This window comes from Leuciscus leuciscus, assembly GCF_965113295.1.
Source record: "Leuciscus leuciscus genome assembly, chromosome: 14".
NCBI lineage: Eukaryota > Metazoa > Chordata > Actinopteri > Cypriniformes > Leuciscidae > Leuciscus > Leuciscus leuciscus.
Genome location: NC_138738.1, coordinates 1,232,635 through 1,247,634, shown reverse-complemented (window position 1 = coordinate 1,247,634; position 15,000 = coordinate 1,232,635). Strand labels below are relative to the sequence as shown.

General features: G+C 39.1%; 1 protein-coding gene across 14 annotated transcripts in view; it reads left to right on the top strand.

Moving 5' to 3' along the window:
* Positions 1–6,673, top strand: part of r3hdm2 (R3H domain containing 2) — a 94,614-nt gene extending 87,941 nt beyond the window's left edge. For 10 of the 14 annotated variants that reach the window (XM_082136354.1, XM_082136353.1, XM_082136352.1 and 7 more), the window contains 3 exons: positions 576–679; positions 2,551–2,635; positions 3,273–6,673. In XM_082136354.1, coding sequence (XP_081992480.1) covers positions 576–679; positions 2,551–2,635; positions 3,273–3,580 — 497 coding nt within the window. In that variant the 3' untranslated portion in view covers positions 3,581–6,673. The remainder of the gene's footprint in view (positions 1–575; positions 680–2,550; positions 2,636–3,272) is intronic. The other 4 variants (XM_082136347.1, XM_082136351.1, XM_082136357.1 and 1 more) reach the window with 2 other exon arrangements.
* The last annotated feature ends 8,327 nt before the right edge of the window (positions 6,674–15,000 follow it).

Sequence of the window (15,000 nt, the reverse complement as noted above, 5' to 3'; positions counted from 1 at the left end):
TTTTTTATAAAAGTAATGCGTTATGTTACTTTTGCGTTACTTTTTTTCCAGTTTTTCACTTTGCCAGTAAAAACTAAAAAAATCTAGTCATTTTTGTTTATGGTTTAACTGAATCATCGCATGTACACTGGTCAATAAAGTGAGATTAAATGCATACTCACATTTAGTCTAGAACTATAATAACTGCAATAACTGTTTACCCACAATGCCTCTGAACTTCTATTTGTCTCAACATGGGGTCAGTCAGTAAATGGGAAAACAAGGTAACTTGAGTTACTTATTTGAAGAATTTTTTTTATATATTTAGTTGTAAATTTGAAAAGTAATGCGTTACTTTACTAGTTACTTGAAAAAGTAATCTGATTACGTAACTCAAGTTACTTGTAATGAGTTACACACAACACTGCACACGTGACATCATGGTGAGCTCCGGACCCGCGGGGACCCTGTTTACAGTCACCATGATCTGGTGTGTGTGTGTGTGTCCTACTGCCCCAGTGACCTGAGCATGTTGCCTTTGACCGTCAGTGTGTGTGTGTGTGTGTGTGTGTGTGTGTGTGTGTGTGTGTCAGCAGACGGGCGCTACTCTTTACTGGGGCAGCCGCTTCAGTACAGCCTGTGTCCTCCTCCCATCATGCACAACCACAACCAGTCCTCTTACAGCTCCCATCAGGTACAGGTGTGTGTGTGTGTGTGTGTGTGTGTGTGTGTGTGTGTGTGTGTGTGTGTGTGTGTGTGTGTGTGTGTCTGTGTGTGTGTCTGTGTGTGTGTGTGGATGGGCATGTTTAGCTATACTTGTGAAAACCAAATGTCTCCAAACTTCCCAATTTTAAGAGACTTTTTGCTGGTCCTCACAAGGAAAATTGATTAATAAACATAATAAAATGTTGTTGTTGTTTTTTATGTAAAAATGCAGAAAGTTTTGTGTGATGGGTAGGTTTAGGAGTAGGGTTAGTGTGTGTGTGTGTGTGTGTGTGTGTGTGTGTGTGTGTGTGTGTGTGCAGTGGGTAGGTTTAGGGGTACAGTTAGTGTGTGTGTGTGTGTGTGTGTGTGCGCGCAATGGGTAGGTTTAGGGGTAGGGTTAGTGTGTGTGTTTGTGTGTGAGAGAGAGATGGGTAGGTTTAGGAGTAGGGTTAGTGTGTGTGTGTGTGCAGTGGGTAGGTTTAGGGGTACAGTTAAGCATGTGTGTGTGTGTGTGTGTGTGTGTGTGTGTGTGTGTGTGTGTGTGCGCGCGCAATGGGTAGGTTTAGGGGTAGGGTTAGTGTGTGTGTGAGAGAGAGATATGTAGGTTTAGGAGTAGGGTTAGTGTGTGTGCAGTGGGTAGGTTTAGGGGTACAGTTAGTGTGTGTGAGTATATGTATGTGTGTGTGTGCACGCGCAATGGGTAGGTTTAGGGGTAGGGTTAGTGTGTGTGTGTGAGAGAGATGGGTAGGTTTAGGAGTAGGGTTAGTGTGTGTGTGTGCAGTGGGTAGGTTTAGGGGTACAGTTAGTGTGTGTGAGTATATGTATGTGTGTGTGTGCACGCGCAATGGGTAGGTTTAGGAGTAGGGTTAGTGTGTGTGTGTGTGTGTGTGCAGTGGGTAGGTTTAGGGGTACAGTTAGGAGTAGGGTGTGTGTGTGTGCGCGCGCAATGGGTAGGTTTAGGGGTACAGTTAGTGTGTGTGAGTGTGTGAGAGAGAGATGGGTAGGTTTAGGAGTAGGGTTAGTGTGTGTGTGTGCAGTGGGTAGGTTTAGGGGTACAGTTAGTGTGTGTGTGTGTGTGTGTGTGTGTGTGTGTGTGAGAGAGATGGGTAGGTTTAGGAGTAGGGTTAGTGTGTGTGTGTGCAGTGGGTAGGTTTAGGGGTACAGTTAGTGTGTGTGTGTGTGTGTGTGTGTGTGTGTGTGTGTGTGTGTGTGTGTGTGCGCGCGCAATGGGTAGGTTTAGGGGTAGGGTTAGTGTGTGTGAGTGTGTGAGAGAGAGATGGGTAGGTTTAGGAGTAGGGTTAGTGTGTGTGTGTGTGTGAGATGGGTAGGGTTAGTGTAAGGGGAGAGAATATACAGTTTATACAGTATAAAAACCATTACGGCTATGGAGATCCTCACAAGTGTAGCCAAACAAACTTATGAATGTGTGACTGAGTGTGTATCAGTTTCAAAATATACTGACTGTTTTCTTAACGGATGGTGACCATTGTCTGTTTAGTCAGTAATTGTAGTAATTTTTAAGTAAAAAAAAAAAAAGTGTTGATGTATTTAAATTGTTATATATATATATATATTTTTTTTGACCATCAGTCGCGCTGCTTTCTTAATACAGTAGGATCCAGAAGTCTTGAGACCACTACTGAAAGTTGATCTGTTTAGCATTTTCTAATTTGTTACTAATGTTTTCATTGCTAATGATCTGTGTGTGTGTGTTGTGTGTGTGTGTGTGTGTGTGTGTTGTGTGTGTGTGTTGTGTGTGTGTGTTGTGTTGTGTGTGTGTGTGTGTGTGTGTGTGTGTGTATGTGTGTGTGTGTGTGTGTGTGTGTGTGTGTGTGTGTGTGTGTGTGTGTGTGTGTGTTTGGTCAGAATCAGGGAGTGATGAAGCACGGAGCTCGGGGGAAAAGACAAACGCTCAAATCTGCCTCTACAGATCTGGGAACTACTGACGTGGGTAAGAGACCAACACCAGAGGCTCTGCTCATCGAACCCTCACACGCCTCAATATCAGGACACAATACTCATGCTTTCAAATGGAAAACAAAATATTATAAATAAAAGGTTGAATATGTGTTTTATGTGTTGTATCTTATTTGATACATCAGGCTTTTATGGCTCATATTTTACAATATAGTGAGAATATGGAGAGAAAAAAAACAAGTTTTTGAGTGAAAAAAGTTCTCAAGCTTATTCACCAAAAAAAAAAAAACGATGTTCAAAAGTTGAGATCAATGAGTCAGTTCAGAAAAAGTACCGCATTGTTCCGAATATAAGACGACCCTGATTATAAGACCCCCCTTTTTTTCAAGAGGTACCTTTTGAAAATCATTTTCATACTGCATATTTTTCATATTTAAATTTTTGTATTGCAAGTATGGTAAATACTGGTAAAATGTACCAACGATCACGTTTAAAAAGAAAAAAAAAAGTGGCTTACCATAAAATTAATTCGAATTATATAACAATATCCATCTCATAGTGAAAACCATGTAACCTACAAAAATTGTATTAAAAAATGACAGACACAGAAACACAAAAGTAAGTTTTAGTCCAGTGCAATAACATAAACCACAACTTCTGTCTCTCTCCAGTGTTGAGTCGAGTCCTGGAGGTCACAGATCTTCCCGAGGGAATCTCCCGACCCGAGGCCGAGAAGCTCTTCAACCAGCTCTCGCTCTGCGGAGCCAAGATCCAGTGGCTGAAGGACCCGGCGTGTCCCAGAATGCCCGGCGGCAGCGACCCGGCTCACCTGTACACGGTCGTGGCCGTGTTCCCGAACACCATGGCGGCCCAGAGCGCCTCGTTCAAGCTCAACAACACCGGAGCGAGTCTGTTCAAACTGCGCGCCACCAAGAAGAACTATGACCTGCGCGTGTTCGAGCGGGCGAGCTCGCAGTGAGGCGGGCGAGAGAGAGATCATCCTGATGTTCCTTTTTTATTGTTTTGTATCATTAACTGAAGAGCACATGTGGCACAGAAGCGTGATGCGTTGTATGTGTATCATATGACACGCGCACACACTCATAGACACAAGCAGGCGCCGGAAATAAATCTAGATTCTCGTGTCGTTCCAAACCCGTGTGACTGAGAAACCATCAAACTGTCGTCAAAGACGTAACGCGGATGTTTAAGAGTCAGTGGTGTTGGACATCATATAGTGAACTTTTAGACTTCACATTAATATATGGAAGATTTTAAAACATAATTGCAACTTTTTATCTCGCAATTGTGAGTTTACATCTCGCAATTCTGACTTTGTCTCGCAATTCTGACTTTATTTCTCGCAATTCTGACTTTATATCACGCAATTCTGACTATGTCTCGCAATTCTGACTTTATTTCTCGCAATTCTGACTTTGTCTCGCAATTCTGACTTTATTTCTCGCAATTCTGACTTTATATCTCGCAATTCTGACTTTATATCACGCAATTCTGACTGTCTCGCAATTCTGACTTTATTTCTCGCAATTCTGACTTTGTCTCGCAATTCTGGCTATGTCTCGCAATTCTGACTTTATTTCTCGCAATTCTGACTTTATATCTCGCAATTCTGACTTTATTTCTCGCAATTCTGACTTTATTTCTTGCAATTCTTACTTTATTTCTTGCAATTCTGACTTTATTTCTCGCAATTCTGACTTTATATCTCGCAATTCTGACTTTATTTCTCGCAATTCTGACTTTATTTCTTGCAATTCTTACTTTATTTCTTGCAATTCTGACTTTATTTCTCGCAATTCTGACTTTATATCTCGCAATTCTGACTTTATTTCTCGCAATTCTGACTTTATATCACGCAATTCTGACTATGTCTTGCAATTCTGACTTTATTTCTCGCAATTCTGACTTTATTTCTCGCAATTCTGACTTTATATCTCGCAATTCTGACTTTATTTCTCGCAATTCTGACTTTATATCACGCAATTCTGACTATGTCTCGCAATTCTGACTTTATTTCTCGCAATTCTGACTTTATAACTCGCAATTCTGACTTTGTCTCGCAATTCTGACTTTGTCTCGCAATTCTGACTTTGTCTCGCAATTCTGACTTTACATCTCGCAATTCTGACTTTATTTCTCGCAATTCTGACTTTATTTCTCGCAAATTCGGACTTTTTTTCTCGCAATTCTGACTTTACATCTCGCAATTCTGACTTTATTTCTCGCAAATTCTGACTTTTTTTCTCGCAATTCTGACTTTATTTCTCGCAATTCTGACTTTACATCTCGCAATTCTGACTTTGTCTCACAATTCTGACTTTATATCACACAATTCTGACTTTATTTCTCGCAATTCTGACTTTATTTCTCGCAATTCTGACTTTGTCTCGAAATTCTGACTTTATATCTCGCAATTCTGACTTTATTTCTTGCAATTCTGACTATTTCTCGCAATTCTGACTTTGTCTCGAAATTCTGACTTTATATCTCGCAATGGGCTTTATGCACAGCTACACTACTTCCTGAACTTCAGCCAGCTCTTTGTTTCCTGTCTGCCATTATTGGACAAACTGATTAATCCAGGTGTGCCTGGCCTCAGTAACAATAATCAGACACACCTGGATTAATCAGTTTGTCCAATAATGGCAGACAGGAAACAAAGAGCTGGCTGAAGTTCAGGAAGTAGTGCAGCTGTGCATAAAGCCCATTGTGAGTTTATATCACGCAATTCTGACTTTATTTCTCGCAATTCTGACTTTTTTTCTCGCAATTCTGACTTTTTCTCGCAATTCTGACTATTTCTCGCAATTCTGACTTTATATCTCGCAATTCTGACTATTTCTTGCAATTCTGACTTTATATCACACAATTCTGACTTTATTTCTCGCAATTCTGACTTTATTTCTCGCAATTCCGATTTTTTTTCTCACAATTGCGAGTTTAAATCTCGCAATTCCTCATTTTTATCTTAGAATTGTGTTATAAAGTCAGAATTGCGTGATATAAAGTCAGAATTGCGAGAAATAAAGTCAGAATTGTGAGAAATAAAGTCAGAATTGCGAGAAATAAAGTCAGAATTGTGTGATATAAAGTCAGAATTGTGTGATATAAAGTCAGAATTGCGAGAAATAAAGTCAAAATTGCGAGAAATAAAGTCAGAATTGCGAGATATAAACCCACAATTCTGACATCTTTTATAAAGTCCAATTCTAAGGAAAGATTTCGAACGTTTTTTTCTCGCAATTGTGAAAAGATGTCAGAATTGCAAGATATAAAGTGCCAATTGTGTGTTATAAAGTCAGAATTGCGTGATATACATCCAATTCTAAGCTAAAAAGTAGGAATTGCGAGATGTAAAAAAACTCGCAATTCTGAGTTAAAAAGTCAGAATTATGAGATACAAATTCCTTTTTAATTTGTATTCTGTGGCGGAAACGAGCTTTCATAGGAATAAAGTCACGAGTCTCTTATGATTTTTTTATATGTAACTATAAAGCGCAGATGTTCTTCCAGTGGAGTCACACAGGTTTGGATCAACATGAGGATGAGTAAATGATGGAAGGATCATCATTCAGCACTTCTCCATCTCTCTCTCTCTCTCTCTCTCTCTCTCTCTCTCTCCTCGTCTTCTCTCGGTTCACTTTGGATTTCTTCCTCTTTCACTTTCTAGCGTTTCTTGCTTTCTGTTTTGCCTTAACGCTGTTGTGGACTTCTGTATTGCGCCGTTTATTTTCTCTCTCTCTCTCTCTCTCTCTCTCTCTCTCAGATGAATCTTCTTTTCTCGTTTCAGTATATTTATATAAGTGATGTAAGGATTATAAGAAATAATCTATATATTCAGTGATTCTTTTCCCGTGGATAAGTTGAAGCTCTTTTCCCGGCCCGCTCCTCCTCCTCTTCCTCGTTGTGTTTGCGTTTTCCCGTTGACGGCTGTGCAGAAAGTATCTGAGGTATTTAAAAAGTGCACAATGATTGCGAATGTCTACTGTAAATTCCATTTAATCTGTTATTTTTTGTTTGTTTTTAAAAATATAAAAGATAACTCAAAGAATCCTGTCGTGGTGTTGAATTGTGTGTGTGAGTTTGTGAAAGATCCCAGACTCTTTACTTTCTGAATTCTCATTTATAAAACTTCGGATTTGGTCCCAAAGTCCATTGATTTCATCCTGCGTCAAAACTGAGGAGCAAATCAGGATTTATGAAGACAGAAACTGGTGTGAGAAAACGCATGCCACATTATTGAGCTTAAATAAATAAATAAAAAAATATAAATAAAAGTGTGTGTGTGTGTGAGAGAGAGTGAGAGTGTGTGTGTGAGAGAGAGTGAGTGTGTGTTTGAGTGAGAGTGTATCAGAATACGCATTAATATTATATGTTCAACTGAAATTATATATATATTTATAAATGAGACTCTTTTATTATTGTGATGTGTAAGACTGTCTTCACTTGCTCCGCCTCTGAAACGACTTTCCATTGCTGATGATGTCATCAAGGCCAAACACGATTCACTCGTGTTGCTGTGAAATGAATAGACGGAATAAGCCCCGCCTTCAGAAGAAAGAGCCAATCAGATGCTCTCAGATTATAATAATGTCAATCGGCTCAAATCTCTCTGCAAACACTTGCAGGGGTAAAAACACTCATTTAAGGGCTGGTTATTAATGTGATGATTAATATTAATCCAGCGTTCACATCATGAGGTTTCTGTAAGTGTTTGACTTTCACGTGTTTGTCAAACTCATGATTATAGGTTAGCATTTTGGGATTATAAACACTTTTACAGGCATGTATCGACCAAAATGATAGTTAAAGATGAATGTGTATCAGCATCTGAACATGTTATTATTATTATTGTCAATTTTAGCTGGTGCTCTTTTTTTACACGCAGGTTCATTATTGTAGTGATGATGTGTTTTGCTGTCATTAAGTGAGTGTTGCTATAGAAACATGATTGAAACAGATTTAGAATCTCAGTAATTCCATCATGACGTGAATATGATCTATAATTAGACTACAGGTGTTCTGTGACATCACTGTCAAAAACTCTTTTGGAACCTTTATTTTTAACACACAAAAAAACTTCTTTTTTTTTTAAGTTGCTCTCAGACTGAAGGGGAATTATAGGAAAGAGTTTCAGGTATAAAGTGTGTTTTTAAAGCTGAAAACTGTTGATCTAATGTTGATGCATCAAAACATTCCCAACACTTCCTACAAACAGGATAGAAATATTTACTTTTGTTAAACTCACTCTCACAAGCTGATGAATTAAAAATCAAGCGAATATTTTCTTTAATGTGTGAGAATATAAATTATACAAAGAATGTCTGTTTGTGTTCCATTAGAACTCTTAGAATGTTGATGTTAATTAGAAAGATACATTTCATTTATTAGTAACACTTTACACTAAGATCTTTTTTGTTAACATCAGTTTATGCATTAGTTAACCTGAACTAACTATGAACAATATGTTATAACAGCATTAATACAAATATAATTGTTCATTCATGTTAGTTCGCAGTGCCCATTCTAATGTGTAACTTTATCATTTGTATATTGTATAATATATTGAGAATAATATTTTGAGAAATGTGAAGTCAAGCCCAGTTTGCTTTGCTTTGATTTTCCAGATTTCGAAAATATGGTCCAACTTTATATCCGGCGTCTTTAACTTCTGTCCTTACATTAAATAATAGTGTTGATGATGTGTTAAATCACTTGTGCTGCTTAATTACACATTAACAGGTCATTTTAAAATATAAATACAATGTTAAAACGTACACAATAAGTGCATTGTGTTAAATTATTCATTTAAATGTTAAGTTTAGTAGTTAGACACTTAATATAAAGTTGGACTAAAAATGTTGTAGGTCTTAAAGGGGTGGTAATGCCCTTTTCACAAGATGTAGAATAAGTCTCTGATGTCCCCAGAGTGTGTGTGTGAAGTTTTAGCTCAAAATACCCCACAGATATTTTTATATCGCATGTTAAAATTGTCCACTTTTTAAGGGTGAGCAAAAACGCATCGTTTTGTGTCTGTCCCTTTAAATGCAAATGAGATGCTGCTCCCGGCACAGGGGGCGGAGCTTCAACAGCTTGCACTCACACACACATGCACTGAACATTTAAAAAACGTTTAGCCTTTTATGTTCAAACCGGAGTCAGACAATGATGGAGAGACTCAAGAAGAAGTGACAACATGTAGAAGCAACAGGACATTTCTGAATGGTTAGTTGATGAATTTATGTAGATCATGTGTGATCTTTTAGTCATTGATTAGCATATTCTGTCATGATAATCTAAAAATGTGCATTCCAGGGGGCGGGGTTTATGCAAATTTTAGGATTGGTGATGTCACTAACCCGGGAGGAATGTGGTGTAGTCTCTACCAGCCGTTTGTTGTGATTTCTTTAAAAGTAAATCTCTCCCTTTGCTTTGAACTTTGAGTGCTGTAACTTTGCAGATGTTGTTTATGCTCAAACAGCAACATTACACACTAACTAAAGTTAGAAAAGTCAAATCATAATCAACCACCCCTTTAAATACTATGAAATTAACGGTTTCACTTTATTTTGATGGTTTCTTTAACACATTATGTTGACTATAGGTAACGTTGCACCTACATGTCCACTAAGTTTACATGTCTACTAAGTTTACATGTAGTTGCAGAGTTACTTGTAGTCAGTAGAATGTCTTTTGGAGGACCGACTATCACAATAAAGAGTTAGCAGATATTAAGCACAGTCTATTAATACTCTAATGAGAGTCAGTTTAATGTTCAAAAGGGACCATCAAAATAAAGTGTCACCAAATTAACCTTTGTGAAAATGTAAATGTGTTTTAATGTTTTTCATTTGTTCTCTCTAGTTCCCTCTGCTGGTTGATCATGAGAGTGTGATGAGTGTGTATATCAGGAAAGATCCTGTAAATGTGTGTGTGTGAGAGATGTGATCTGACGTTGAGCTGATAATGTCACGCTTTCCTCTGAGACACAGATTCAAGCTCAAATGCACTGCGTAATCACTCAAAAATCGATCAATTATTGCACGAAGCATCTGTTATGAACTTTCCCATCATCGGCTCCATCTCTGCTGGATATTCATCATGACGATCCTCCCGCTCATTATAACCCGCTCAAAGAGGGAAACCCGAATATCACAGGACAATATGAACATCTCAGGTGTTGAAGAATATTATTTAGATTTATGTTATAGTATGATGTTCATGAGCTTCACTGACGCTGGAGATTTCATGAGATTGAGATCATCAAGAGGGTTTAAAAACAACATTTAGGCTTCAGTTTAAGATTTATGAATTGCATGTTAAATTTCCATTCATTTGGATGACACATTTTGACATGAACAAACTAATAAACTTGATTTGATGCATATGTCAATCATACATAAATGAAATAGGTCAGATGCTACTAAATTATATTTATGCAGTAGTTAGAATGCATTTAATCACTTAAACTGTCATAAATCTCGAATGCTTTGGAGCACAGACTGAAGTTTGGTCTATCTTTAAAGCAGGTTATTGTTGAAGTAAAAAAAAGTTTGTTATGAAAATGCACAAAAATACTATTTTCAAATTTTGTATAAATCAAAAATCAAAGCCTTGAATCTAAACAAGTTGTGTTGGAAATTTAAGCTTGATCTATTTAGAAATGAGCATTCAGTGAGAGTGTGTTTGACTGCAGTACCAAACGCTTCCACTAGATGAACTTCTTCCCGTTTATTTCCAATCTGCTCATTTGTGCCTGTTGTCATTTTGAAAAAGTACTTAAAGCTACAATATGTAAGATTTTTGTAATAAAATATCCAAAAATCACTTGCACAATATTTCCTGCAGTATATCCTTACAATATCCCAAAAGTTCCCAAAGATTTTTAATTTCAGAGAAATTCCAATTTTAAATAATGGCTCGTCCCTGTTCACTTGTCGCCTGTCAATATCCGCGTTACCCCTGGTTTCCGCTCATACTGCCATAGTAACCATGGCGACAGAAGTGGACAACTGAGTTACGTCTAGCGGCGCGCTCACGCTGTTGTTGTTTCGTTCAAATATTATGGATCATGGCAAGCAGACTTTGGGACAAAAGGAGAACTAAAACGAGGATCAATATCAGTGTGGCGTTTTCGAGATGCCGAGAGCTAGCGTCCGCGGCTAACTTCGACTTCACAGAGACGTGCAAATGTACATAAAACTAATCAATGTTATATACTGTAGCTCAATATGATGAAATGTTAGAATATGATCAGTTGTGCTAATGTTGATCTCGCTCACTGCTAGTCTCATACAGACAAACTAACACACATAATAACATTATAACTTTAACACACTCACTTGCAGTTTAGTGTGATAGTGTAGAGCGAGTAAAACAGCGCTGCGTTACCTCACACGTTTCATTCGTCTAATAAACTGCCCTGTGTGAGTATTATTCAGCACTAGCGGGTAAGTTTGTTCGGTAGAAGGAAATGTCCTCATCTCTTTATATCCGCGGGACTCGCGTGTGGCGCTGATATCTGTCTCTCATTAGCACTCACGCCCTGCTTCACACACCAGTCATGCTAAACACATCAGTGTATTCACTCATCCATAAACATTATTAGATCCATCGGCATGACGACAAGTTCCATAATTCCGCTTGTGCGTCATCAACCGACGCCTGTGTTATTGTAAGAGGTTAGCGACCGCTAGCGACGAACATAAATTAGTGCTGTCAAATCGATTAATCGCATCTAACATAAGTCTGTATATACTGTATATATAAATAATGATAGTATAAATAATAGACTATAATAGACACTCTTTTTGAGTGTAGAAATCAGACATTTTACAGGATATCATGCACATGCGTGTCTCTTCACAAACGTCGCCATCTACTGGCCTGGCATGAATAATGCAGTTCAAAAATGGTTTTTGAACGGAGATCGTCGGTCTTGTCGTCTGTAAGGGAAAAACTCTTCCATTTTTACTACAGTGTTCAGTGTAAATGTACCCTGAGTTTATGTTGATGTTGTACTTGTTTAAATGTCATACACCAACATCTGTGTGTGTGTGTGTGTGTGTGTGTGTGTGTGTGTGTGTGTGTGTGTGTGTGTGTTTTCCGTCCTCCTTCAGGTGTGTTTCATCTGTGAGAAAGAGGAGGAGGAGGAAGAGCCGGTTCGACCCGTGAACGATAGGTTTAAAGACTGTAAGAAGCCCATGTTCTGTGACGTGTGTGTGTGTGTGTGTGTGTGTGTGTGTGTGTGTGTGTGTGTGTGTGTGTGTGTGTGTGTGTGTGTGTGTGTGTGTGTGTGTGTGTGTGTGTGTGTGTGTGTGTGTGTTTTCCGTCCTCCTTCAGGTGTGTTTCATCTGTGAGAAAGAGGAGGAGGAGGAAGAGCCGGTTCGACCCGTGAACGATAGGTTTAAAGACTGTAAGAAGCCCATGTTCTGTGACGTGTGTGTGTGTGTGTGTGTGTGTGTGTGTGTGTGTGTGAGAGAGAGAGAGAGAGACTTCAGCAGAACGCCATTGTTAAAGAGCATCCTCCGTTGTGTAATGTGACTTCATTACTGGCCTCATTATTGAAGGCAGAAACTCTAAACTCTAAACTCTACACTTTACTGCTGCGTCTGCACAAACACTCACACACACGGTTTCCGACAGATTCAGCTCACTCTAACGAGGAGAATATCTACTCAGTTCATCACTCAGTTCAGCTTCATCTCAGTTCAGTACAGTGAGATTCAGACTGAATCCTCAATCCACACACAGATCTGCTCTATTACTGACACCGCTGTTATTCCTATATTTATTTGTGAATTATAACTGATTTAAATGTTTAAACAAACTTTTGTTTATTTTATTAGTATTTAACTGGTATTAATATTAGTCAGTCTCTCTCTCTCTCTCCCCCTCTCTCTCTCTCTGTCTCTCTCTCTCTCTCTCTCTCCCCCCTCTCTCTCTGTCTCTCTCTCTCTCCCCCTCTCTCTCTCTCTGTGTCTCTCTCCCTCTCTCTCTCTCTCTCTCTCTGTCTCTCTGTCTCTCTCTCCTTCTCTCTCTCTCTCTCTCTCTCTCTCTCTCTCTCTCCTTCTCGCTCTCTCTGTCTCTCTCTCCTCTCCCTCTCTCTCTCTCTCTCCTCTCCCTCTGTCTCTCTCTCTCTCCTCCTCTCCCTCTGTCTCTCTCTCTCTCTCCTTCTCGCTCTCTCTCTCTCTCTCTCTCTCTCAGCTGTCAGTGAGTCTGGCTCAGGTTCCCGCTAAGCTTCAGCGATCACATGATCAGCCTACAGGAGCCCCCGTCAGACACGGGTCACTTCCTGTTGATGGCAGACGTCACACTGATGACATCAGATCGGTCGTGTTAGAGTTGACCTCTGACCTCTGTCACCGCAGGCGTCTCGTGAAGATCAAACTGAGGAATACAGAGGAGAAGCTCAGATCATCTGCCGTATATGATCACCAAATCATTTAGAGATCGTTCAGTTCTGATCACTTCTGGAACTTTGTTTTTATTTTCTCCAAATAGATTTTCTCCAAATTAAAGGTGACATATTATGTCTCTTTTTCACAAGATGTAATATAAATATATGGTGTCTTCAGAATGTGTCTGTGAGATTTCAGCTTTAAATACCAGATCATTTACTATAGCTCGATTTTTGTGTGTGTCCCTTTAAATGCAAATTAGCTTTAGCTCCGCCTCCATTCAGAAGAGGGCGGAGTCTTTACACGAGCTTCAGAAACTCCGGCAATAACAGAACAGGCCAATCTCACTCATCCAGAATCCCAGAATAACCAGTAGCGAGTGCAGCCTTACGGAGAGACTCAGGAAGAGCTTCTGAATGTTAGTGGAGACATTTCTGTAGTTGTTGTGGAGTTACATTGATCATCTCATCATCATGTTTAACTTCTCCACAAGTGTCCACAGTTCCTGAGGTGTTTATAAGACAGCGGTGACATGTTCTGGTCAATAGTGTTCAGTGCTCGTCTGTGCTCAACCACACAACAGTTTCAGGCTTTGCTGGATCTTCATCATTGCTCTAGAACTGGTCTCTGTTGTCGCTTGTGGAACCAAATGTCGGCTGGTGTGTGTAAACGTGCAGATTAAGGGCCGCTAATATTATAATAAGATCCTCTTCATACGTCAGAAGGAGAGTGAAATCTGACTGGCTTATTTTTTGACATGCTTGCAGAGAAAGGCTCACCAGAACACAGTTACTGGGTTTCACTTTTAAAGTTTTCTGTGTTGGTAGAAGCACCGGGACCCGATTATAGATTTTAGCACTTAAACACGGGAAAAGTCAGATTTTCAGGATATGTCCCCTTTAATAAAGAGTTGATGAGTCGAACTGGCCAGATCAACCATGAATCAGGAGTTACAACATTTGATTTGAAGTAAAAAACTTGAGATAGATAGATAGATAGATAGATAGATAGATAGATAGATAGATAGATAGATAGATAGATAGATAGATAGATAGATAGATAGATAGATAGATAGATAGATAGATATACAGACATGCATAGATAGATTTTCCAATATTATTTTTATTTCTCCAGTGTTCAGTCCATTGGTGTTGCTCTCGTCTGCCAGCAGATGTCAGTAATGCCCCTCGTTTCTGCAGTCTGACCTCTTCTCTCTCTCTCTCTCTCTCTCTCTCTCTCAGCATCAATACTTTAACACTGTCTTTTGTTTGGATTCTGACAGTAACATCTCCCATCATGCAGTGCAGCGTGTCGATCTCCAGCTGTGTCACATCTGCACTGATTCACTGTGAATGCTCAGTGTTACAGATCAATGTGACGTCATTATGCTTTACGTCTGATTTCATATGATGAGCTGGAGGATGACGCATTGAAACACAAATCTCATTAATGTCACCATGAAATCAAAATAGACATTTCTTATTATTTTTAACATAATATTGCAGTTTATTCTAAATGAATTGTGTAGTTTTAAACTTCATGTTGCTGGTAATGTTGAATCAGAATAAGTTCCTCTTGCAGCATCTCTTCTCTTCTCTGATGATGTGGGCGGGGCAACCTGTCACTCACATGAGATCAGCCAATAGCAAACCACAACCATCCAATCATCCAATCAATTCCCCACGGACAAAATCAAGCCCCGCCCACATTTGTTCTTGTTCCAGAAGCATTTCATTCGGATATACGGCCAGTGTTGCCAGACATACGATGATAATCATATTTGCATGATAATTTTGGCCTCTGAACGATGTACAATCAATGATGAAAAAAAAATCCCATAATGTACGATAATTTAAGAATTTTGTGACTCTTCAAATGATGGTGGTTGTAATCATAAGGCTTCTATACTCATTGATCTAGCTGTGGATTCTACGTCGACCATCATGATCATGAGGAGATCGTGAACGTGGTGTTACGT